Source organism: Macaca nemestrina, chromosome 5 (assembly GCF_043159975.1).
Source record: "Macaca nemestrina isolate mMacNem1 chromosome 5, mMacNem.hap1, whole genome shotgun sequence".
In the NCBI taxonomy this organism is placed as follows: domain Eukaryota; kingdom Metazoa; phylum Chordata; class Mammalia; order Primates; family Cercopithecidae; genus Macaca; species Macaca nemestrina.
The window spans coordinates 153,499,019-153,525,249 of record NC_092129.1 but is presented as its reverse complement, the minus strand read 5'-3'; the positions used below and the strand labels follow the sequence as shown (position 1 = coordinate 153,525,249).

At 45.0% G+C, this 26,231-nt stretch overlaps 1 protein-coding gene and 1 long non-coding RNA gene across 2 annotated transcripts; both read right to left on the bottom strand.

The window, feature by feature from the left end:
• Window positions 1–3,895: 3,895 nt before the first annotated feature.
• LOC105498637 (tripartite motif containing 31) lies at window positions 3,896–13,964 on the bottom strand (the record flags this gene model as incomplete). The annotated part of the gene is given in 11 exon segments (XM_071096126.1): window positions 3,896–4,725; window positions 4,727–4,777; window positions 4,779–4,821; window positions 5,134–5,199; window positions 6,200–6,274; window positions 9,142–9,257; window positions 10,091–10,113; window positions 11,480–11,573; window positions 11,575–11,706; window positions 12,743–12,822; window positions 13,461–13,964. Coding segments are annotated over 11 exon segments (1,401 nt in total), but the record flags the coding sequence as incomplete, so codon positions are not given.
• Window positions 13,965–20,706: 6,742 nt separating this feature from the next.
• On the bottom strand, window positions 20,707–24,571 carry LOC139363460 (uncharacterized). The gene is made up of 4 exons (XR_011623881.1): window positions 24,481–24,571; window positions 21,830–21,949; window positions 21,237–21,393; window positions 20,707–20,836 (listed from the first exon to the last, which is right to left on the bottom strand). It is a non-coding gene; the product is annotated as an uncharacterized lncRNA (long non-coding RNA).
• Window positions 24,572–26,231: the final 1,660 nt, after the last annotated feature.

Genomic DNA, 26,231 nt, shown 5'->3' with positions numbered 1-26,231 from the left:
AGACATATTGAAGTCCTAGCCCCAGGTACCTATGTATGTGACTTGATTCAAAAATAGGGTCTTGGCCAGATGAGGTGGCTCACCCCTGTAATCCCAGCACTTTGGGAGACCAAGGTGGGCAGATCGCTTGCGCTCAAGAGTTTGAGACCAGCCTGACCAACATGGCAAAACCCCGTCTCTACAAAAAAATACAAAAATTAGCCAGGCTTGGTGCTGTGTGCCTGTAGTCCCAGTTACTTGGGAGGCTGACGCAGGAAGATCACTTGAGCCAGTGAGGCGGAGGTTGCAGTAAGCCGAGATCATGCCACTGCATTCCAGCCTGGGTGATAGAGCCAGACCTTGTCTCATATTGGATTATGGTGGGCCATTATAAGAAGAGGGAAATTTTGACACAGACACATGGGAGACGGCCATGTGAAAATGCGGTCAGAGATTGGAGTGAGGCATCTACAAGCCAAAGAATGCCACAGATTGCCAGCAAACACCAGGAACTAGAAGAGGCAATGAAGCATTCTTTCCTAGACTCTTTGGAGAGAGCATGGCTCTGCTGACACCTTGATTTCAGAATTCTTGCTTCCAGAACTGTAAGAGAATGTGTCCATTGTTTCAAGCCACACAGTCTATGGTGATGTGTTATGGAAGCCCTAGGAAACTAATATAGCAGATAACTGTGTGTGTGTGTGTGCATGCATGTATGTGTGTGTGTGTGTGTCCATCTGTCTTGCAGGGAAATACCATGGAAAGTTATTATTTGTTATAATCATTTTATCATCTATTTTATGAAATTTTATCTTTTCAAGACAACTTTGCATATGCTTTGGGTTAAAAGACGTGAGTTTGAACATTCATACCATATTTGAAATATGGGAATGTAATGATACCTAATTCAAGCAGTGGTGAGAAGCAAATGGAATAATGTATCTGAATCCATTTAGTTAACTGTTCAACATTGTAAACATGGTGTTAGTAGTATCATAACTGTGTGAAGAGGCAGAAAACACTTTGGACTGAGGAATGGAAATCTAGGCCCTTGGCCAGGGTTCAGTATTCACTTACTTCCCAGTCATAACATTGAATGAATGGCCAGAACACTCTTTCAGTAAATGAGCTTCTGAGAGGCTCCTAAAGAGGCGACCCCTATCCCTCATGGCTGAGAAGACTGTGGTCATAGTTCAAGGTTAAGATCCAGGTTGGAAGACCTCCCCAAATTTAAACCTTGCTACAAAGTATTCTTTCATTTATGTTGAACCCTTCCTTCATTTACATCCCTTTAGGAACCAGGCCCTGTACTGCTCAAGGAGGGTGGGGGAGTGGAATGAAAGTGAGTGAGATGCTACTTCTGTTCTCCAGGACCTCACGGTCAACTTGCAGGAAGTGCTGCAGGGAGATGGCTGTAGTGGCTTTGGGAATGTGCACATTTTTCCAACAGAAAGAACCAGGAACGCTGCATGTGGAAGGCTTCCTGGAGGAGGTGAGGTGGAGCTGGTTCACGAAAATTGAGTGGGATTTCCAAGACATCAGTCTTTTGCGGGAAAAGAGAAATTAGGGCATGGTTTTAATTTAGTAAATATTTATTAATCAAGTACCCCGTTCTAGGGTCTGTGCTAAGTGTCAGGGGTTGGTAGAGCTAGGAAGCATAAAATCAACTTAAGACACTTGGGAAAGATCTCCCTTTGTAGTAAGGAAGTTAAATCTGTACACAATGAAAAGAAACAAGGCAAAAGGCGCCAAGTCCATGACCATGACGAGGGCTGTGAGAATTGTAAATAGGGAATTTGGGCGGTCCTGGCTGATTCTGAATCAAAGTCCGGAGGGGCGTTGCTTTCGGGTCTCGACCTGCGTGTCCCCAGCCCTTGGTTGTCCCCTCCGCAGGGAGGTGAAGGCTGTTTATGTAATCGGCGGCGCCTCGCGGGCGACTGGGGGAACTGGCTGGGGGAGCCTGGCCAGGGCTGACTGCGCGCCCCTGGAATCCGCGCTCCGGGCGTTGGCTCGTTCCCGCCCCGACACCTGGGCCCGCCCTCCCGCTGCGCAGCCGCCCGCCGGGCAGCAGGGTGGTCGGGCGGGCGACTCCCCACGCCTCCTGCAACACCGCCTTCTCCCTACTGGAGCGAGGCGGCTGGAAAAGCCTAGAGACTCCTTGTCCCATCCGCCTCCCCAGTCCCCAGCCGGGCTAAAGGGAGGAAGAGGAAGGAATCCACAATCATCCCAAACAACGGCGCAAATCGTGGGTTTTACTGTCCAGAGGTAATTTCTTCTCTGTGTTTCCAACCTCCTCGCCCTTTTACTTTTTTGGGCTCACTCAGGAAACCGGAGCAGTCCTTCTCTGGGTTTAACTTCAGTCCCTCACATGGCGACACTAGGAATGATCAAGACTTTTGTTGCGGGTGGTGATGTGGGTTTGAGAGGAGGATACATCTGGCCCTGATTCATTTTGGTTTCTGAGTACTATGGAGAACCAGAAAAGTTTTGCGTATGTCGGTTTTCAGGATGAGGTTCAGATGGGTCAAAGCCCTGTGCAGGGCCACAGGGGCTGCAGGAGGTAAGATGGAGGAGGAGCCAGGGGGACAAGCCGGGGTCAGTGGTCCAGTCCCCTACGTCTGTCCTAACCAGGATGCAGCTGGATGCTTGCACGTGGCAGCATTTTTAACGTTTCCAGTCTTATCCTGTTACCAACTGTGCTGCAATGAACAGCCTAGTGTATAGCGTTTTAGTGTATTTGAGCCTTTCTTTTCGACCCAGGCATCTTGTAAGGAGAGAGGAACTGAAAAATGAAGTATTTAAAGCAGGGTCAGAGAAATCAGCACTGGATCAGGAGGAAGCCCGAAGGGTGTAACCTTCCCATAGGGCTGCTGGAAGCGTAGCTTCAACCCTTCCAGCTGCAGCACATCCCAAAGTGGGCTGGTGGCGGCGAGAAGCAAGTGAGGAGGAGATGCAGAGGAAGGCAAAGAACAACTCTAGGGACCCAGGGTGCCGGAAAACAAGCTGGAAAAAGGAGATCTGCCCCGGGAAGGAGGCATGGAAAGTGTAGATGTGGGGGCTAGAGGTGGCTAGAAGACTACCTCTCCACCCTCGTAATCCACGTGGACACCCACTTTGTTCGGACAGACCGGGAGATCCTCCCGGGAACCGCTCTCGGTGAGCGCCGGGCACTCGGAGCCGGTGACGTGCAGCGCCCGGAAGCCGGTCAAGGGCTCGACTTCCAGGAAGCCCCGCCTAGGAACCAGCTTCAAGGCCGCGTCCAGCACGCAGGCCCCGCCCCCGGGCCCTTGGAGCCCCGCCCCCCAGGCGCCGCGACCGTAGTAAAGGCCCAGCGAGCCCAGCACGCAGGGGAACCGGTAGAAGCGTCGGTGGTCTCCCGGCTTCTTCGAACTGCCCTGGGATGCGAGATCCAGAGTCACTATCTTTAGATCCTGGGAAAGGATGAGGTCCGGGTGGGCCGAGGCTGCGTCCAGTGTCACAGGGGCTGTGTGAAGATGAGGAGAAAGAGGTGGCCAACCCCGGGTCAAGATGTCTGAACCCTCTACCTTCCTCTGACACCCGCGCCCCGCTCCATGAAGTCAGAGACGCTTTCTCTTCCCAGTCACTGCCTTTGTGGTCCCCAGAGAAGTCTTAGGCCCGGCCCCGCTTCCTCCTCCTCAAAGTTAATCCCTGAATTTCACAGTGTGTTGTTCTGTGGGCGCAGAGAGAAGTTCCCCATTGGTGGTGGTGGTGAGATCGTTTCAACACCCAAAGATGAGACCATCTCTTCCTTCCCCATTTCCCGTGGCCCCTAATTCCCATGTCTAAGACAAGAATTGAGTCTAATATAAGAGATGTCGAGGCTCAGACTCTCTGAGCGCCAGTAATTTTCTAAAGTGGAGTTCCTCAAACACAGGGATATGTGAAGTGTTGGAATACAAAAGGAGGAATAGTCATCCCCCGCCACACACACACAGTTTTACCAGGATTCTACGTTCAGTCACAGTTTATTTAAAGCTAGAAGTGTCTCCATCCACCCATTACAGAGGCTTGCGTGGTGGTTCCAGTCTGCTAAATATTTCAGAATGGGGACTCTCTACTGATTTATCAAATCGCATTAATTAATTTCCCTTGCTGATATGAGGGGTTGGGAGAGAAGGGGGATGTGGGAATGTAAGGAAGAGCGAGAGTGGGCGGGCTCATGGGGTTTGACGGACTGTGACCCATTGGCGTTGCTCATCTCTGGACTTGACTGCTGGCTGAACTGGTGCCCTAGGTAAACAGCTGCTTAAAGAGTGCGGGGACTGCTGCAGGGACTTCCTTTTTCCACTAGGCGGCACCACAACCAAAGTGATAAGAAGTCAAGCGTGGGGCGGGATGGCTGGAGATTGTGTTTTCCCCTCCTTTTGCTCAAGAACTCGTCCATTCCTTCTCCAACTCTTCACCACCACCCCCGCCCCCATCTCCATTCTCAGTAGCCCGAGCCCTCCCCTTCTCCACTCCTTCGACCCAATTCCACTAAGTCAAGAACCCTGGTCGCTCTCAGTCACTCACTCGGCGCTACTCTTATGCTCCGAAGTCCGTGTAGCACCACCACTCCCCGTGTTCTCTGAGCTGGTTTGACTTGAAGGAAAACAAGCCCGGATCGCTGTCAGTCACTCACTCAGCGCCGCATGGAGCTCCTCGGACAGCGCAGCGCCAACTGTCTTTGTGTTCTGAGAGCTGGCTCCTTGACCAGAAATCTCAGCATAAGAGGCCAGGAGACACTGGGAGAGTGATTTTTCCAGCAGAGGAGGCCCGAAACAGGGAGTCGGATGGCTGAGGAGTGGCGATTTGGTGGCCCCGATGTAGTTGTTATGCCGCCTTTGCGGGAGAAGGAAAGGAGAAAAGAAGTCAGTGGGAGCATCTCAGCAGCAATCCTCCATTCCCAGACAGCACAGCTGAGCTCTACATACAGCAGGAGAGATGGAGGTGAAACTCAAGAAAGTACACCCGAACAAGTCGGGGCACCCACTATTTCCTGGCAGAGGTGTAATTTAGGGAGGAACTGAGGAAATGGAATAAATGAATTCATTCATTTATTTATTTATTCCATTTGGTGGAATTGGGTGGATACAGCATTTTGACCACCTGTAGACTTGGAGGTCCCTTAGTATTCAGAGACAGGACTCTTACCTGGAGAAGATGACCTGGGCTCTGAGGTTTTGTTCATTTTATGATTATTTTTCTGTAATAAGCCCCCTAGGAATTGGGGAGAGAAAACCAATTTGGTCTTGATAACCAGAAGCTGCAAATTAAAAACAAAAACAAGCACCCTGCCATCATCCATCCGAACAGTCAATGGTTCTCAGTGGGGCCTATTCCCCACCCAGGGGGAAGTGTGGAAACCTTTCAGGTTGTCTCAGTGACAACAAGAAGCGGGTTCTCTACTGGCTTATAGGGCTTTCTGGGGCCTGGGATGCTAAGCATTTAACAGAGCAAAAGTCATGGAGCATCACAAAGACGGCCTTTCTAAACACCGGTAGCTCCTTTCATGGAGAAATGCTGGTGAAATAGGATCCCTAAATCCTGCTCTCTGGCTTTGGCATACGTTGTGTAGTTTCTGGCTTTGGAGAAAGGAGTTCTAATTCTCTCTCTTTCACTTAATAATCATATGACCTGGATAACTTACCTCCCCTCCCGGAAGCTGCATGGACCTCACTGTAAGTTGCAGATAGTAACACCTACCTTGGAGGATAGTTGTGGGGTTTTGAAATATTAGATGTGCATATAGTGGTCCTTTAAGAAACAGTACTTCTACTGTTATTATCTTAGGTGGCAGAACCATCTCTAATGACTTTAGCACAGGCTGTTATTACAGTGGGTCTCCATCCCCTGAGCTGTCCTGACCTCACACCCAGAGGAGTTTGCCCAGAAACCTGGTGCCCTGTAAGGGCAGCGAATACTACAGAGGTGGAGCTGCCTCCTTCTTGTCCCACTTTTTCCTCCCTGTCTCTATGAGTGAAGAAATACATTTGTAATTTTCTATTACTTCTGAATACTTCAAAGTTTGGGATTAGTCACTGTTTTGTGAGTTACCTTAGTTTAAAATAACAAAACAACCATATGCCTGTTCTCTCAATTGGCTGAGGAATGGGCATTCACTTCTATCTGGCCTTCATCTAATCATAGAGACACAATTCTTCCCCTTTTCTCACTTTCCCCAAATGGCAGGAGCAACCAACCGTCGTTTCTCACTTACAGCCCTTCATGTCATTATTATTAACGCTTTTGAAGAATCTGCTTTCATCTTTTTTCCTATCAGCCTGGAGGTGGTCTGGGGAATAAAGAATGGGATGAAATGGTGAGAGTCCAGAGGGGTTGAGCAAAGAGCTCAGTATCACACAGCAAGGCACTGATTTGAAATGCCTGGGAGAAGTGGAAGCTGCATTTGTCTCTCATATTCTTATTGGACCAGGAAGGTATGAAACCCTTAAGAGATGCCCTTTCTGCTTTCCTATGGTGGTTGCCTAGCCCAGCACTGTCCAGTATGAATGTAATCTGAGTCACAAATGTGAGTCACTTATATATTTTTAAATTTTCTAGTAGTCACATTTAAAAAGTACAAAGAAACTAGTAAAATTAACTTTAATTATATATTTTATTTAACTCAATATTCTCAAAATAATGTTATTTCAACATGTATTATAAAAATTATTGCTGTCTTTTACAGTCTCTTTTTACAATCAATCTTGTGAAATTAATGATTCTTCACATATAGCATGTTTGAATTTGGACTACCTACATTTCAAGTGCCTGTCGGCACATGTGGCTAGCAGCTACCAAATTGGACAGTGCAGAGCTGGCCCCTTTCTCACTGCCTGACAAAGGTAGGTGCTCAGGACAAAGAGAGCCTTGAGGCTTCACCCTTCAGCTTCAGAAGGCCTACTGTGGGGCTAACCACCCAGGAGCCAGGTGGCGTAAGAGGGAGGCCCCACTATCCTAAAGCCTGGATGGCAGTCCTGCGCTCTTCCCTATGAACGAGGGCTTGAGAGGGGGAATGAAGACAGAGCTCCTGCAAAGAGAGGCCGAGTGCCTTCATCTCCCGGTTCACCCTTGCCGGAAATAGGAGCAGGGCATAAGAGACTCCTTTCGCAGGTAGAGGATGAGCCCAGAAGTTGGGGACAATGGCCCATTCCTGGCCTAGATTTCCTGTAGGGATGTTGGACTGAGTGAAGAGCTGTAGGGTAGAACCTCTAGATGGGGAGCTGCGTCTGGCCCAGCACCCTTCCCCCAGTGTCCTGCAGCCCCAAGACAGCACAAGACAGCCTGGGGCTAGGTAGTGGGACAAGCATGGGCAGCTTCCCTGAGAGCCACCAGCCTAGTCATGGGGACTGCTCAGGGGAGACTCTGGGGCCCTCTTAGGAGGGGTCTGCAAACCTAGAGCACAGGAAACACTGCCTGGGAGCACTTCACCTACAAAGGCCGTTAGCCGCTTCAGGGCCCAGCCACACCCTTCTCCATGTATGCGTTCCAGACCCAGTCACCCCGAGCAGGGAGAACCAACCCTCACAATAAGAACTGTGGAGATTGGACCTGTGTGTGGACCCCAGCACCTCCTGTATTTCCTGGGCTTTAATGGGGTCAAGTGGCCATTGTGCCTTCTTCTTTGGGGTAAAAATAAAGAGAAAAAAAAAAGAAGGAAATAGGGCCAGGTGGGAGTTGGAGGACTGTGTGTGTGAGAGTTTATGTATGTGAAAGAGGAAGAGAAAAAGGAAATACAGAGCAGACCACACCAGTCTTGCCAACTCCAAACCTGATGAAGTGGAAAGGGCTGGGCTCCTTTATTGAAATTCCAAACTAGAACCAAACTATTCTTGACCTGAAGAGCCTATAAAGGTGCTGGATCAGGCCGGGCATGGTGGCTCACGCCTGTAATCCCAGCACTTTGGGAGGCTGAGGTGGGTGGATCACAAGGTCAGCAGTTCGAGACCAGCCTGACCAACATGGTGAAACCCCATCTCTACTAAAAATACAAAAAAAAAAACTAGCTAGATGTGGTGGCAGGAGCCTGTAATCCTAGCAACTTGGAAGGCTGAGGCAGGAGAATCGCTTGAAACCAGAAGGCGGAGGTTGCAGTGTGCCGAGATTGCGCCACTGCACTCTAGCCTGGGCAATAAGAGCAAAACTCCATCTCTAAATAAATAAATAAGTAAATAAATAAATAAAGGTGCTGGATCGACTGAGATCATGCCCAGTGGGATGGGAGGAGATGGATAAAACAGAGCAGTTACTGGACAAAAGAAAAACTCAGACAACAAAACTAAGAGCAAAACAAAACATGCTTTCCTGTTTATGTCTTCTGAGTGGAGATTCCTGACTGAATGGGTGGGGATCTTGGGGCATTGCCCTGGTCCTCCTTTTCCATAGTCCCAAGGGGAAGTGTTTGTGTATGGGGGCTGGGGTGTGGAAGTGTTTGTGTATTGGGGGCTGGGGTGTATGGGGGGCTGGGGTGGGGGAAGAGGGTGGGGGAAGAGGGTGTGGAACTCCAGGTGATAATTTCAGAAGATTCCATCTAGCTGTCTTTATGCCCACCTTAGACCGAAACAGTCTTCACAGTAAAGGGAGTCCTTACAAATACCAACCCTTCTTCCTAGTTGCAAACACAGACAGGTCTATGAAAAATACCTGTCCGAACATTTAAAACCCAAGTCATCGACTACTGTTCTGCTGATTTGTTTCCCTGTAAGGCTGGAAGAGGGATCTCCCCAAAATGTCACTGATTTTGAATTAATTTTCTCTTCTTCTATAGTCATGAGGAGACATCAGCGTGTACCAGAGAAGGAGAAGCCAGAGATGACAGTCCCTGCCTGAGGCCATCTCTGGTCCACCAGAAAACTTAGCACCGACTTCCCAACAGCCACTGCTCCGGGCCAGGTGTCCACCTGGGGAATAGGTCCAGGCCCTTTTTATGGCTCTCGCAGGAGTCAGGGAAGCAGATAAGTAACATATCACAAAGACAGAATGTAAGAAATGCCTGGGAGGAGGTATACTGATGCATGGAAAGTGCTCAGCCAGGAGCCTGGCGCTAGAAGGGCCCAGGAATTGTTGGCATGTACGAGTCATAGTTCCATTTCAGTGGAATGAGCAGGGAGAGAATCTCCTAGAAGTAGGTGACTAGAGAAAATGCAGCCTTTTCCTTACCTTTGAATTTTTTCATTCTCCCTGTGATGGAGTCATGTCTTGATTTTGCTTCACTGAGTTTTCTCTCCAGCTCCAGAGGAACAGGGGTTGGGTTGAGAAACTGAAACTCTTCACTCCTAGGAAGATGTGGCTGAGCGGGGTGGTGAGATCAGGGGCTGAGGTGTGGGAGAAGGAGGATCTGAGACATGGGGTTGAGAAATGAGGGGATGAAAACTTGGGGGTAGGACCGAGAGCGGTGGCTCACGCCTGTAATCCCAGCACTTTGGGAGGCCAAGGGGGTGGATCACCTGAGGTCAGGAGTTTGAGACTAGCCTGACCAACATGGTGAAACCCGGTCTCTACTAAAAATATGAAAATTAGCCAGGCTTGGTGGCAAGCACCTGTAGTCTCAGCTACTTGGGAGGCTGAGGCAGGAGAATCACTTGAACCTGGGAGACGAAGGTTGTAGTGAGCTGAGATTGTGCCACTGCACTCCAGCCTGAGCAACAAGAGCAAAGCTCCATCTAAAAAACAAAACAAACAAACAAACAAAAACCTGAGGGTTAAGGGATAGTGAGCTGGGAGTCAGAAGGCCAGGGCCAGGGATATGGGGCAGGAATATGGAAATGAAGATGGGAGATGGAGACAGAGAGGAGAGAAAAAAACAGGGTCAGGGAGACAGAGTAGGGGACCCCGGAGCTATTCATTTGAGCAAGGGGGCATTCAGGAAATAATAGAATCTGTACTGAAGAAGCAGGAAGCCTGAGAAAACAGTTGATTTCTTTAACAACCAACCATGTGCTAATATGGTTGGCATAGGCCTTCCCCAGCTGCAGCCTAAATGTGTGAATGCAAAGTTAGAGGTGGGTGGGTATTTCTGAGAGAGGAATGTTGACTGCATTTGGATACGTGTTGAGAATTGTACGGGATGAATCAGTAGGCAAAATATATTTGGGGTGGCCCATCATACCTGCACAAGACGACTTTGATATCCTAGAAGAGAAAGAGAAACAGCACAGCCTCAGCACTTGGCCGATTCCCGGGAGCCAAGCAGGAGGTTCAGAGCCTGCCGGATGTGGGGCAGAGCAGGAAGAGTGAGAACCCCTCCAAGTCTCTCTTACCCCATCCTCCTCCCCTCTCCTCACCACGGAGGGCTTCTCCAAGAAGCACCTGCTCTGCCAGTAAGCAGAGTATTTCAACCTCAAGAAGAACTGAGTGAAGAAGAGAAGAGTGAGATTTAGAAGATGAATTTGGCTCTGAGACTGAACAGGGGAGCACTGCTAGCCAGGGCAGGAGAAAGGCTAGAATGGCTTTGCATGATCTTTCTTAAAATAAATAAATAGGTTTTTGAACCTGTGGGAGAATAGGAGATGACTTGAGGAGGGATCACCTCAGCTTGTTTTAAGCACCAGCTGGACCTGCACTGTCCAATACGGTAGCCACCAACCACACATGGCTGTGGAACATTGGGAATTCTGGCTAATTCAAATTTAAATTAAAAATAGAATCCGGGCACGGTGGTTCACGCCTGTAATCCCAGCACTTTGGGAGGCCGAGGTGGGCAAATCACCTGAGGTCAGGAGTTCGAGACCAGCCTGGCCAACATGGTGAAACCCCGTGTCTGGTAAGAATACAAAAATTAGCCAGGACCTGTAATCCCAGCTACTCGGGAGACTGAGGCAGGAGACCAGCTTGAGCCTAGGAGACAGAGGTTGCAGTGAGCCAAAATCATGACACTGTACTCCAGCCTGGGCAAGAGGACGAGATTCCATCTCAAAAAAGAAAAAATAAATAGAAGAAGTGTAAAATACTTTTTCCATTAAACACAACTTTATTGGTTTGGTAGGACTATATTTTACTTTAACAATCGACAATTTAGCATCCGAATTGAGATGTGCCAAAGTGAAAAACATACACACAATTTCAAAGACTCAGTGTAAAAAAAAAAAAAAAAAAAAACACCACCAAAAACCCGGAATGTGAATGTCTCATTAATACTTTTAAAATATTCATTACAGGCTGAAAGGATAATATTTCAGATATATTGAGTTAAAATATTTTATTAAAATTAATTTCACTTTTATCGTTTTAATGTGGCTAACTAGAAAAATTTGTAATTCCATATGTGGCTGAAATTACATTTCTAAATCACACATGTGGCCAGAATTATATTTATGAATTACATATGTGGCTCACATTTTCATTCTAATACATGCGGCTCACATATTGCTATTGGACAGCACTGGGCTGGAGGTAGGATGGTGGGGCAATCTCAGGTATTCTGCCAGTGGTCCATGCTCTGACCTGAGACTAGGGATGGGTTGCTACCTCTCTGCAATTCTGCCCCCAAGGGACTCACCTCCAGCAGCTGCCCGGGTGGCATGTTCTGCTTGGTCTTTAGGGAATCAATGAGCTTCTTGAGATAGTTCGACTGTGGCTCAGTGGAGGCTACAGTGTTTCCCCGCTTCGGCTCCCTCAGAACTCAGCCAGTAAATCCGTGACAGCAGGGAATTCTCCTCCTCTAGGACTTGATGCAGGCGTTCAAATTCTGTAAGGATCCTTTGCTTCTCATGTTCTACCTGGTCCTAAGAAACAGGGACAGGCAGAGGATGAAAGGATGGCCTCAAAGGTCCTTCTAGCCCACTTTATTCAGCCATTAATTTTATTAAGTTTATATGGAATTCCCAACCAGAGCAATGTGCCAGGGCAGACCTGGAAGAAAGGAAAGGAGAGGAGAAGAAACATTTAAAAGCACCTACTAAGTGCTCAGCTTTAAGCGAAATTATTAATTTATGGTTTATTACTTGCCTTCAACGAAGTGTCTAATACATTTCCAGAAGGCTTTTCAGTTTATAATCTTTCATATAGATTTTATTTCTCTCACACACACAGGAAAATAGGTAAGTGGGGTCACAATGTCTTCATTTTCCCTCTCTCTCTCTCTCTCTCTCTTTTTTTTTGAGAAAGGCTCTCACTCTGTCACTCAGGCTGGACTGCAGTGCACGATCACGGCTCACTGCAGCCTCAACCTACCAGGCTCAAACAATACTTTCATCTCCCAGTCTCTCTAGTAGCTGGGACGACAGGCCTGTGCTACCACGCCCTGCTAGTTTTTTTTGTTTGTTTGTTTGTTTTTAGACGGGAGTCTCGCTATGTTGCCCAGACTGGTCTCAAATTACTGGGCTTAAGCGATCTTCAGCCTCCCAGAGTGCTGTGATTACTGGCGTGAGCCACCGCGCCCGGCCAATGTCTTCGTTTTCTAATTGGGGAATCCGCTGAGGGCGCAACTGGGCCTTAAAAACCTGTACTTGGGATTCTAAGGGTTTTCCGTGTCCCACCTCTTCTGCAGATGGAGACTGAGCAGTCAGCCCGCTGTGATAATGAGGCCGAGGCGGGAGGTGATGCCGCCTGGCGGGTCATGTGCTGAGGCGCAGAGGAGAGGACAAGGCCCAACTCGCCGCCCAGGCCCTCTGTCCCAGTCTGTTCCTCTGGCGCTCTGTTCCGCTCTGCGCCACTCTTTATCACTGGATCTTTTTCTGAGGGGTCAGTGTAATCGGGGATTCCAGGAGCTTTGGCAGAGATGTTTCTGCTTCCAGAGATGGTGGGATGGAATTTTTCTTATGTGAAGACCCGGACGCTGTGTACACCTTGTGCCTTCACTTGTACTGTCTCCTCCTTTTGCTGCAAGACTTGGATCTGCCCCTGCGGAGAGAGGGCCGTTTGGGCAGGCTGTGCCTGGAGATTTCTGGGCCTCATTAAATCCTCCTGGTCTCTTAGGAGAGCGGGTAACACTCTCCAGGTGAGTCCTTGTGTAATTATTAAGGACTCGCCGTTCTCAAGCTGGTGGGGAAAGGGGTTGCTGGGAAGGGAGAAATCTGGAGCCTGAGTGACCTAAGTGACCAGAACATGGTTATTTATGACTAACTAGGACTATGGATGGTGCTTTGGAATTATCAAAGAACTCCTACAAACTTGCCTTCATCTGTCTTACCTACAACTTTAAGAGAGATGCTTTGTTTTTGCCATTTGAAAGGTGAGATACCTGAGGTTCAGAGAGGTAAAGTGATTCCTTGCAGGTTGTACAGTAAACTCACAAGACGGGACTTGAGCCCAAACCTTCTGAGTCAAATTTTCACATCCTTTCCATTCTCCATTGTGCCTTGATTTAGAGTCAGCAGTTCCCCAGACTCAGCTCTTTGAACCCACTGTGCCTGACTGCGAGCTGCCCACTCAAGCCCAAAGGGGGGGGGGGCAATGAGGTGCAAACCCTCAGTGGGAAGGTAGCGGTTTCCGGGGCCTCACTGAACTCCTGGGCTGATGGGGGAACCTCAAATGCCTACCTGATAATTCTGCGCAGCTTCTTCGATCAAGCTGACATTATGGGATTTGTGGTCCTTGGATTCACGACACACAAAACAGAGGAACTTCCCATCATCCTTGCAGAAATAATAGAACATCTCCTGGTGCTTTGGGCATGTAGGCTCTTTCCTTTTGGACTGCACCTCAGAGGCTTGTAGAGCTTGGATTTTCTCCACCAGATTCGCCAACAGCCGGTTGAGCCTGATTGTGTTCTTCCTTACGGAAGTTTTGCAGAGGGGACATTTGAAAAATCCATATGATGTTTCCCCACTCTGAGTGATGCATTTGAGGCAGAAATTGTGCCCACAGTCGATGGTGACAGGTTTCTGCAGAATGTCCAGGCAGATGGGGCAGATCACTTCCTCTTGCAGTTTGTTCACAAACTACCCACTGGCCGTGACAGAACAGCAGGGCTGTTTCAAGACTGTAGGAAGCTGTGCCAAGTCTGTAGGAGTCCCGGAGTCCAATGTGGATACTGTCTCTAGGAAGGGAGAAGGGAGTCAGAGAAGATGGAGGTCAGAGATTCTGCCAATTAGTTAGAAGAGCAGAGAGAGAGGAAAAGAAGAGGGAGAAAAAAAAAAAAAGAAATGATAGAATATGGTAACATTTAGGATCTAGAAAATATTATAAAAAGAGGAAAACAGATGGGCAGTCCTACCTTGCTACCTCTTAAGAACAAATGGATATTTTGAATGTATAATAGGCTGCTTATAAAGTGAGATAAGTTGTCCTGAACTTTGGACTAAAGGTATGTTTGTATGGTGGTTGACTAAGATCAGAATGACCGGGGCACCTAACACCACTCACAGGGGATTTCCCAATCAGCTCTGAGTAGGGAGTGGAGGGGTGGGTGGTGATGCCTACTGAAAGGTCACAGCCAGTTCACTGCAATGCTTTGAGTATCTTGTATGCAAAGTTCAAGCATTGGTGGAGCATCTGGAAAGTAAGGGAAGGGCAATTCTCTACCTCAGGTACTTTGGTTCCTCACAGAATTTTGTGAAAACATGGAGGTTATCATCACCTACCTTGGGGAATTTCCAGTCACAGCGCCAACCAACCACTCCCTAGTTCAGTAGGAGAGGCAAGGAACTTCCTTTCTGAAAAGTTGTTCTTTGTTTTTGTACTTTGCTCTTGCCCCGGTGATCTTCTGCCTCCCCACAGCATCTGCAGTAGTCTGTCCTCTGTTGATTTTTTCTCTGTACGTCTCCAGGATGCTGGTGTCTCCATGCCCATTCTTTGCTTTGCCAATTCTGTCTATATGTGCTTCTTCTTCCTTCTTGGTGCTTCTCTGATCCCTGACTTGCCTTCTCCTATGGCTTTTGTTCTGACTAGGAATATATCAACCAGTGTCACATACATTCCCTTCTGTATATTCATGCCCTAACCTTCCCTCCTTGCCTCTTGTCTTAAAAAAAAAAAGGGTACTTCCTCCCTACCCCTTCCCTTAGTATAGCTTCCACCCTCACCTCCCCACTCTCCATTATCAGCTGTCTGTCCCCAACAAGAAGTACACCATTAATTTTTATCTGATCTTAATCTTAGTCAAACAGGGCTTGTGGATGATTTTGTAATAATAACCAGAGTGATCATACACTCTGCTTTGCCTGGAACCATCCTGGGTTTCACTTTGTCCTGGTGTAATTATTAATAGCACCTCCTTTCACTTTCAGAAATGTCCAGTTCAGACTATAAATTACGTGGCTCCCCTTATAGCAACTGCCATAAACCAAAGACTTTCAGAAATGTTATATCTCCAGACCTTTCTGTTTGTTTGCTTTCGGGTTAAATTAAAACAGCCTAACATCTGTAAATTGTTTTACTTACACTCCTAAACTGCTGGCCCCTAGAAGCATAATTTAACTTTTGACAGGTTTCGTTTGACTGGCATGATGATTTAGAAAATAATAATAATGTAGATGCCTTTAGAGAGAGGGAGGCTATGTTCCCCACCACTCTTCTGCTATCTCACATCTCCTGGGCACTTGAAGGCATTTGACATTATGACCCTGATTTATAGATTTATTTTGCTTATATTACCTCATTTAAGTCTCACCTGTGAGAAATTATCTTTATCCTTTCTCAAACAAAGCAACTCGGTGTTCTTCAGAATCACTTGGAAAAGTTGTTAAAATTCAGAGTTGCTGAACTCCAGCAGAGACTTTCTGTTTCAACAGGTCCTTGGTGGAGCCTGATGATTGACATCTTAAGCAAATTCTCTGGAGATGCTGATGCTCCTGATGGGGGCTCACACATTGATAACCCCTGGTTTAGAGACACTACTAATTGTTCCAGCTCATCCAGCTAATAATTGACAGATCTCAGACTTAATTCCAGGTTTCCTATTCCATATTAAGTCTTCTTTATTCTTTCTTGTTTCAGCATTAATGAAAACAAATAGCAATCTTTAAAAATAATAAACAAATATTTTAATAGAACATTGGTATTTCAATGAAGCTGGGCAAGCCAGCAGAGAGAATGAAAATACTCATATGAACACCACTGGAGAGTTTCAAACAACTATCACCAAACAGGTACTGATGGCTTCATGAGGAAAGAAATTTAGACATAAAAAGGGAGAATCTATAGTGTTTCAAAGGTGCTTTACTGTCTCAGAATTATTATTGTTATCCCGGGTTATCCATCCACTGGACTGAATGGATATATATATATATATATAAAATATATATATATAATATATATATACATAAAATATATATATATAATATATATACACACACACACACACACACACACACATATATACATATATATACACACACATATATTTTTTTTCTTTCTTCTTTTTTTTTTTTTTGAGACAGAGTTTCACTCTTATTGCCCACACTGGAGTGCAATGGCATGATCTCGGTTCACTACAACCTCTGACATCCAGATTCAAGAGATTCTCCTGCCTCAGCCTCCCAAGTAGCTGGGATTATAGGCACCCACCACCACACCCAGCTAATTTTTTGTATTTTTAATAGAGACGGGGTTTCACCACGTTGGCCGGGCCAGTCTTGAACTCCTGACCTCAGATGACCCACCTGCCTCAGCCTCCCAAAGTGCTGAGATTACAGGCTTGAGCCACTGTGCCCAGCCCTTGAATGGAAATCTTAAACTCTTAGTAGGCTCAGTAGTCTGAAACCAAAGTCTCCAATTTGCAAGGGCTAGGGTCTTGAGAGAGTGGGTACTGTGTTAGTTCCAAAGGACTTCCAAGCCAATTCTGAGGCATAGAGTTTATAAAAATTAGCCATAGAAGAGGAAATGATGCAGAGCTCTAATGCACTTGAGACAGCTATCACACACAAGAAAGTAGACACAGAGCCATGCAGCAGCAGGTGCACAGATCTGGAGGGGACCAGCCAAAACTAATGGGATGAGACACCTTTTCAGAGGCCAGTGAAGGCCAGAGGCAGCTCAGTTGTCAGACTAAACAGCCCCACCATGTTACACAAGCCTCCCTGCCTCAGGATTCCAGCGACAGAAGCTTCCCCGGCCTCAGGGTTCACATTTCTGGCCCAATGTGAATTGGTAGCATGTCTATGGAGGAAAATAATGTGGTATGTTTCAAAACTACAAATGCTCGTTCCCTTTATCCCAGAAATTCCACCTCTGGGAAACTAGTCTACAGATATACTCACACATATAAATTTATTTTGGACTTTGTGGTAATGTTTGCATTAGCAAAATATTAGAAAACAACCTAAATGTACATCAGTATGGAAATGTTTAAATAAATTATAGCCCAGCTTTATAATTGAATAGAAATAAAAAAGAATCAGGGAGTTCTTCATTTACAAATGGAAAATACGACCAAGATACGTGGTTACGTGAAGAAAGAAAAAAACAAATAATGCAGAAAAATGCATGTACTATGCTACCATTTGGGTAGAAAAAATATACTTATTTTCTTGAATATCCATAAAAGTTCTTTCTGGAAGGATAAGAATCTAATAACTAACAATGATTGTCTGTAAGGAGAGGGACTGACTAGCCAGGGAACAGGGGTGGAAGAGAGGCTTTTCTTTGAACGATATATTACATTTTGTGAATTTTTAATTGTATAAATACATTGTTTTTTTCTTTTTTTAATGCTTTTTACATTATGTTTTTATTAAATAGTAAATCAAAAAAATGAACAGAGAATGAAATGGAAATTTGCAAAGCAATAAAACCAATTAACCAATAAGTATATGAAAACAGCAATCTTGAAAATGCACGCTGAGCTCATTGGCTCGTGCCTATAATCCCAGCACTTTGTGAGGCCAAGGCAGGCAGATTTCTTGAGGGCAGGAGTTCAAGAGCAACCTGGACAACATGGTGAAACCCTGTCTCTACAAAAAATACAAAAGTTAGCCAGGCATGGTGGCACGCACCCACAGTCCCAGCTACTTGGAAGGCTGATGCAGGAGGATTGGGTGAGCCATGATCATGCCGGGTCTGCAGTGAGCCGTGATCATGCCACTGCACTTTAGCCGCCCTACTGCACTCCAGCTTGGGTAACAGAGGAAGACCTTTTCTAAAAAAAAAAAAAAGAAAAGAAAAGAAAAGGCCAATTAAAGTAAAATAAGATACCATTTTATATCTTAAGTCTGGAATATCAAATATAGCCAAGGACATAGAGAAATAGGTACTCCTATACCCTACTGGTGATAGTATAAATTACAGTAATTTAAAAATATTTAGTAGAATTTAAACGGTGTACTTTCATTTCAAGGTTATGTAATGATAATGATGATGATGAAAATACGACTACCAGCAAATAAAAGTTAAAATTTCTTGAATGCTTACTATGTGCCAGGCACAGTCCCAAGCATTTTGCATATTAACTCATGTATATAAGGAAGTATTATTATTCCCATTTTGAGGACAAGTCAATGGAGGTCAAGAGAAATTAAGTAATTTGCCCCAAAGGTCATTCAGCAAGTAAATAGTGGAATGGGGACTTGAACCCAGGTAGCCTCTAGAGCCTTCTTACGCCCTGTGTGATTCGGCCCCTCTAGAGAAAACTTTGCACATGTGCACTCAGAGATGCATGTAACAGTGTTAAGTGTAGTATTGTTTATAAAAGCAAAATACTGAATAAATGCTATATCAGGGTTTTTCAATTACAGCACTTGTTGACATTTTAGGCTGGATAATTCTTTGGTGTGGGGTGCTCCTGTGCACTGTAGGATGTTTACCAGCATCCCTGGCCTCTACCACTAGATTCCAGTAGCACTCCCATCCCCCAGTTGGGGCAAACAAAAATGTCTCCAAGCATGACCAAATGTCCCTGGGGGACAAAACCTCTGGGGGAAAACCAGTGATCTGTATGTAGTTCTATGGCTAGGTCTCAAAACAGTAATGAGTATGCAATGATTTACATACACTTAGAAACACACAATACTTCATATAGTCTACAGTTTCCATATGTGTGATAGAAGTTTAAACACAAGGTCTGAAAGGATACATACTAAATTTATGGCAGTATTTACTTCTGGGAGGAAAGAGAGAGAGAGAGAGAGCAATGGAACTAAGAAGAAAACTAAATGGACAGAGGGAACCTCAAATTTATCTGTAAAATTTAATTTTCTAAAATCTGAGGCAAACATAGCAAAATGTTAATTCTAGGTTGTGGTTGTAAGGTGCTTGTTATATGATTTTCTATTATTTTCTATATTAAGTTTTTCCAAAATAAAATATTTTAGTTAAAACAGGAAAACTGTAGAAAATGAACAATGGATAGAAATAGAAATAGAAATTCAAAGGCATTTTAAAATAAATTCTAAAATTAAGAAAAAGTTCAACTCCTTCCCTACTACTCAGGAAAATACAAATAATGAGATACAAATACAAAAATGAGATAAACTTTGTACTCATCAGATTGGCAAAATTTTTCAAAAATGTCCCGAGCTGACGAGGATGTGGAAAAATGGGACACTTCATACGTTGCTGGTTGGAGTGTGAATGGGCACTATCTTTTTCGAAAGCCTCAAGGCAAATGACTTAAAGTGCATTCGAAGTGTGACTAGAAAGAATATTATAAGAAAATTAAAATGCACATGGGATTTCAAAAGGATTTTTAGGCTTCAAGATAAGTCAGGGACGGTGGGGTCGGAATGAAGTCAAGGGACAGCTTACACAGAGATAGATACCCTATAACCAGTCTCCCGACAAGAGAGCTAGATTTTATTTAGTTAAAAATAGAAATTCGAAACTGGAGGTAGGAAAAACAGGGCGTTTCTTTCTTTCTTTCTTTCTTTCTTTCTTTCTTTCTTTCTTTCTTTCTTTCTTTCTTTCCTTCTTTCTTTTTTTTTTTTTTTTTCGAGACAGAGTTTTGCTTTGGTTGCCCAGGCTGGAGTGCAATGATGCGATCTTGGCTCACTGCAAACTCCGCCTCCCAGGTTCAAGCGATTCTCCTGCCTCAGCCTCCCAAGTAGCTGGGATTACAGGGGTGTGCCACCATGCCTGGCTAATTTTTGTATTTTTTAGTAGAGACAGGGTTTCACCATATTGGCCAGCCTGGTCTTGAACTCCTGACCTTGTGATCCATCCACCTCAACCTCCCAAAGAGACCAAAGTTATTTTTCTTTTTCTTTCTTTTTTTTTTTTTTTTTGAGACGGAGTCTCACTCTTGTTGCCCATGTTGGAGAGCAATGGCCCGATCTCAGTTCACCACAACCTCTGCCTCCCGGGTTCAAGCGATTCTCCTGCCTCAGCCTCCCGTGTAGCTGGGATTACAGTCATGCACCACCTCGCCCGGGTAATTTTTTTGTATTTTTAGTAGAGATGGAATTTCTCCATGTTGGTCAAGCTGGTCTCCAACTCCTAGCCTCAAGTAATCCGTCTGCCTCGGCCTCCCAAAGTGCTGGAATTACAGACATGAGCCACTGCACCCAGCCGAGACCAAAGTTGTTTTATTACTTTTATTTATTTATTTATTTATTTATTTATTTATTTATTTATTTATTTTTGAGGCAGAGTCTTGCTTTGTTGCCCAGGCTGGAGTGCAGTGGCACAATCTCGGCTCACTGCACGCTCAGCCTCCCTGGTTCACACCATTCTCCTGCCTCAGCCTCCCGAGTAGCTGGGACTACAGGCGCCCGCCACAGAGCTCTGCTAACTTTTTTGTATTTTTAGTAGAGACGGGGTTTCACCGCGTTAGCCAAGATGGTCTCTATCTCCTGACCTCGTGATCCGCCCACCTTGGCCTCCCAAAGTGCTGGGATTACAGGCGTGAGCCACCGCGCCTGGCCCAAAGTTCTTAATGTGCAGAGGAAGCCTTCAGGTAGCAGGCTTCAGAGAGAATAGATTGTAAATGGTTTTTATTAGACTCAAAAAGGGTGCCAGACTCTTAGTTGATTATCTCCTGGACCTGAAAAAAGAGAAAAGGGGATTCTCTATAGAATGTAGATTTTTCGCCCACGAGAGACGACTTTGCAGGGCAATTTCAAGATATGGCAAGGAAACATATTTGGGGTTAAAATGTTTTGATTTCTTTCCTTATTTGTTATGTTATGCCAGAGCCAGTTTGGAAAGTAGGCCACATTATATAGGGTTAAATAAAACCCCTCTGATGAGACTCTACTGTTTGTAGGGCATCACTCCCCAGGCCACTTAGGTAGAAATTTGGGCAAGAGAAGGAAAAAAGTCGAAGTCCTTAGGGTTAAAATAAGCCCATCACAGTGGGCCTTTGTCTAATCTGACTGGTGTCTTCATAAGAAGAGATTTGGACACACAGAGAGGCGCCAGGGATGCTCCACGTGAGGACAGACCTTGTGAGGACGCAGTGAGTAGACGGCCGTCTGCAAGCCAAGGAGAGAGGCCTCACAAGCAACAACCTTGATCTTGGACTCTCAGCCTCCAGAACTTTGAGAAAATAAATTGCTGCTGCTAGAGCCACTGAGCCTGTGGTACTTTCTTATGGAGGTCCTGGCAAAAGAACACACAGATGAACTCCCATATCACTGCAGAGCCCACCTTCCATCCCCCCAACCCCAGATCAGAGTTTCCAGCTCTTCACGAGGGGTCTCCCGACCCTTCCACCTCCTACTGGATGGAGCATGCTCATCTCCTCTTCCCTCTATTCCAAACTTCAGTGCAGGCACTCCACAATCCTGCAGCTGCAATGTGAGCCAGTTTAGCCCCTCTGGACTGTATGTGGGCAATATATACCAAAATCATTTTTAAATGCACCTAAGACCTTTTGGCCCAGCAATTTCATGTCTAAAAATTTTCCCTAAGTGAAGCCATCCTCACAGGGTTAACAATCATTCTGGACAGAAATATAGTTATAATTAAGCCTTAATCAGGCTGCACTTTGACTCACTGCCTTGAAACCAAAAGTTATGTAACACTAGATACTGACCAGTCATATCCCCGTTGTTGCTATACGTAGGATTTCTGACATAAGAATCAGCCAAATCAGGAGAATTGCTTGAAGCCAGGAGTTCGCGACCAGCCTGGGCAACAAAGCAAGATCCCAACTCTACAAAACAAAATTATTAAATTAAAAACAATTTTTTTAAAGAATTGCTTAAGCAGATCCTGAATTTCAGCAGAACAGATGATGACAACTAGTTTAAGACCTCCACAAAGGAACTGTTTTCTCAGCATGGTAATACAGCTTCTTCATCTCCCTGTCCCATGACTTCACCCTGCACTCTTCAGCCAATCACTTTGGTCCACTCCAAAATCTTTAAAATCTCTAGCTCCAAATTCTTTGGGGAGATGGATTTGAAGTTCCCTTCCATGTCCTCATTTGGTGGCCCTACGATTAAACCTCTTTCTCTGCTGCAACCAGGTTTCAGCTGACTGACTTGCTGTGCCTGTTGGGCAACAAATCTATTATGGTTACATAAGGAAATAATCAAAAGCATATATAATCGAGAAAAGAAACCAGAAGGATAATTTATTTGTTCATTACAATGGATACTTATTACTATGTGTCAGACATAATTCTAGGCACTCGTATTACAGTGAATAAAGTAGACAGAAGCCCCACCCACTGAGAGCCAGGCAGTAAATCAGTTAACCAAATGAATCATACATTAGGAGGAAATATATTTTTTTTCACATGAAGGTTCTAAGGAGGAAATAAATATTATGGAGGAAAAAATAAAGCAGAAAGGGGACATGAAGAGCAGGCGATATGGTTCCAGTTTTCAATAGAGCTGTCAAAATGGGCCTGAGAATGTGAAAACTGGCATCAGTTTTCAGGCAGTTAACAGCAAGGTGTCGACAGTTGTTACTGCTGGTTGGTGAAATTAAGGGTAATTATATTCTTTTATACTTTTCTGTACTTTCCAAATATAGTACAATTAGCATACTTGCTTTTACAATTTAAAAAAATCCCACAATAAATGTTACTTAAAAAAAACACTGACACCTTCAATTGGTCCCCATTTGCTACAGAATACAGTCCAACTCCTCCTCCATGGGCCTCTTCCCTTTCATCTAAACTTATCCTTCATTCCTTGACTGTCTTTTCCAGTCGGCCTGATACCCTGTGACCCAGATTTGCCAAATAGGGTTGTCAGATTTAGCAAATAAAAGTACAGGACACCCAGTTAAATGTGAACTTCAGATAAACAATGAATAATGCAATAGTTGAGACATACTAAAAAATTATTTGTTGTACATCTGAAATTCAAGTTTAACTGAGCATTGTATGCTTTTCCTAGCAATCTGACAAGTGATCTTCCTTCCCCTGTGCTGGAATAATCTCTTTTCCATCTTTCCAAATTTTTCCAGCTGATCAGAGGGTGGGGAAGAGGGATGGATGTGGGTGGGAATGAAAGATAAGCCTGCCTATCAACTCCTGTATTTAATGTAAGATATTCCTGGGGGCCGGGCACGGTGGTTCATGCCTGTAATCCCAGCACTTTGGGAGGCCAAGGCGGGCAGATCACCTGAGGTCAGGGGTTCGAGACCAGCCTGGCCAGCATGGTGAAACCTTGTGTCTACTAAAAATACAAGAATTAGCTGGGCATGGTGGCGCATGCCTGTAGTTCCAGTTACTCGGGAAGCTGAGGCAGGAGAATCGCTTGAACATGGGAGGCAGAGGTTGCAGTGAGCCGAGATCATGCCACTGTACTGCAGCCTGGTAACAGAGTGAGACTCTTCTCAAAAAAAAAAAAAAAAAGAAGATATTCCTGGAGATTGGTTGGGTGGTAGAGGGTGGGGGCACAAGGGTGGGGTATTGTAAAAACGTTGTAAAAGGGCTCCTTTTTTGATCTTGAATTATGACTTTCCTATAGATAAAAATGTCACCTTTAATCAGAGAACAATGGCTCAGGTGTCAGGTATAGGCGAAAGTCCAAAGTTCTCTTCAGAAAAGAAACTCTATGTTAGTTATACAGAACATCCATTCAAATCTTCCCCTATTTAATTTATGTAAAATATCCTTAGTCAATGTTTTTAACCCAAGAGTGTTTTTAAAAATTGGTTTTTAAAAAAAAAAAATTTTTTTTTAAATATTGAACCATTTACGGGGTCTTTAAAAACAGACAGCTTTTGTTCCAAACGAGGATGCCTCTCCTTCCATTTGTCTGACTACCCTTTGCCCCCATGGTCCCCTGCTCCATTCGTTAGCTCCACAGAGACCTGACAGCACCTTAAAGTGGATTCCTGAGTCAGACTGGTCCTGCCTCAAGGTCAGCTCACATCTGAAGTCAAGCCTCTGCTGAGTCTGTGGAGTAGAGGCTGATACTCCCTTCTCTCCTGCAAGACAGCGGTGTGCTCTGGCCCAGCGTGGGCACAGAACTGCTGGGCCCAGCCTTCCAGAAACTCCTGGGCTGGCGTCCAGCTGCTCCAATGCACAAAGCCAGCTAACGCGGGCCAACCATGCCAGTGAGTCCACATTGCAGATGGACGGGAAGCAGTGGGATGCAGTACCCAGGGGCAGCAATCTAATCCCTCCCAAAGCCAAATTCTAGAAAATTTTTCCACTTAAGATTGTGAAAATAAAAGCTCTTACCCATGATCATGGTTTTTCATCTTGACATCCTCAGCACTTACCATGGTACCTGGCACAAAACAGCTAATTTTTCAGTTGCCATACTAAACTGAGCCATTTTATACAGGCGCTCTATATTCCAATGACAACAATCTTTAGGCAACATTGTTAAGTGACAGAACAGTGTTTAGAATGCAAAACCTTGCTTAATAAAAGCGAGAAATACCAATATATAGTTGTATTTAACTTCTACTTACATAAAGAAACATTGAAAGGATACACAGAAAGCTAACAAAAGTTTGTACCGGTGGGCCCGGGATGGGGGTAGTGGTAGATGGAATGAATGAAGGACAAGGTGGTCACAATCCTACTTAATGTGTACCTTTTAATATATTATTTTTTGAGCCAAGTGAATGTATAACCCTTTAAGTTACATAGTTAAAATCATCTATTTTTGGTTATATAATTTTGTAGTAGCAAAAAACTGAACTGAAAAATAGGAAGCTATTCTCTCCATTTCTCTCTGTGGTCACATAACCTCTCAAGTTTCTCTCTAGGCTCACAGATTGACCAACACAGCCACCATACTTGAGTTTCCATGACTTTATAACTCTAGTGCCCATCATTGTCTCAATCTAGATTTCCTTTTCCCCCAAAAAGTCTGCTATGTCACTTGCTATAATTTCTAGCTCTCTGCCAAATGTTTCATGCATGGCTTTTATCCTTTTGAAGATAGCATATACGTTGTTATACAGTCTATGCCCAATAACCCCAGAGGCTGGAAGCCCCGTGGGTCTGATTCTGTTGTTTGTTGTTGTTTTTTCTTTTCTTTTCTTTTCTTTTTGAGACAAGGTCTGGCTCTATAGCCCGGGCTGGCGTGATCTCAGCTCATTGCAACCTCTGCCTCCCAGGCGCAAGCTGTCCACCCACTTTAGCCACCCGAGTTACTGGGACTACAGGTGTGCACCACCATGCCCAGCTAACTTTTGCATTTTTTGTAGAGATGGAGTTTCATCATGTTGCCCAGGCTGGTCTCGAACTCATGAGCTCAAGTAATCCCCCAGCCTCAGCCTCCCAAAGTGCTGGGATGACAGGCATGAGCCACCGCGCCCCGCCTGTTTCTGCTTTTCTTATGGCAATCTCACCTCTCTGGGGCTTGGTTATTTTTGCTTGTTTGCTAGATGCATTTGAGGCCTAAGATGCTGTTATCTTCTTCCCAGAATGATTGTTTTTGACACTAGCAGTTTAGAGTCACTTTGAACAAGTTCAGTGGTTACTTGAGATTTTCTGGGCTTGGGACACAATTTCTACTCCCTTTAAGCCTTTCAAGGCTGCCAAAAATGCAGCTTGGATTCTTAAACTCTCTTCAACAAATGCTCTCAGAACAGAAGCAACCCCAGTTGCAGGCTCACCTCCACGTTCCTTTTCTTTCCCAAATTTTGGCCCAGCAATTCCTCACTACCCTTTGAATATTTTAAGCAAGATACTTAAAAATATTTTACCCAGCATTTTTAGTTGTCTGCATTTGGAGGCTTGGTCTGAATTACTCAGTCCATTAATGGAAGCAGAAGCCCTTCCGATGCAGGCCTTAGTTTTTCAGTAGTTTGCTCTTCTCTGGGCCTTAGCTTTCAGAAGGATTCTCTTTTCTGTAGTAGTAAAGTCTGTATAAAATTTGCATGGACTTTTCTTGCATACACACATTGCTGCATCACCTCCAGTCAGGGCTAGAAGAGAACCTTGCATTTTACACATCCAATATTTCAGAAGAACTGGAGTCAGAGCAGTCCTCTTCACTGGGCTCAGAAACAAGAAG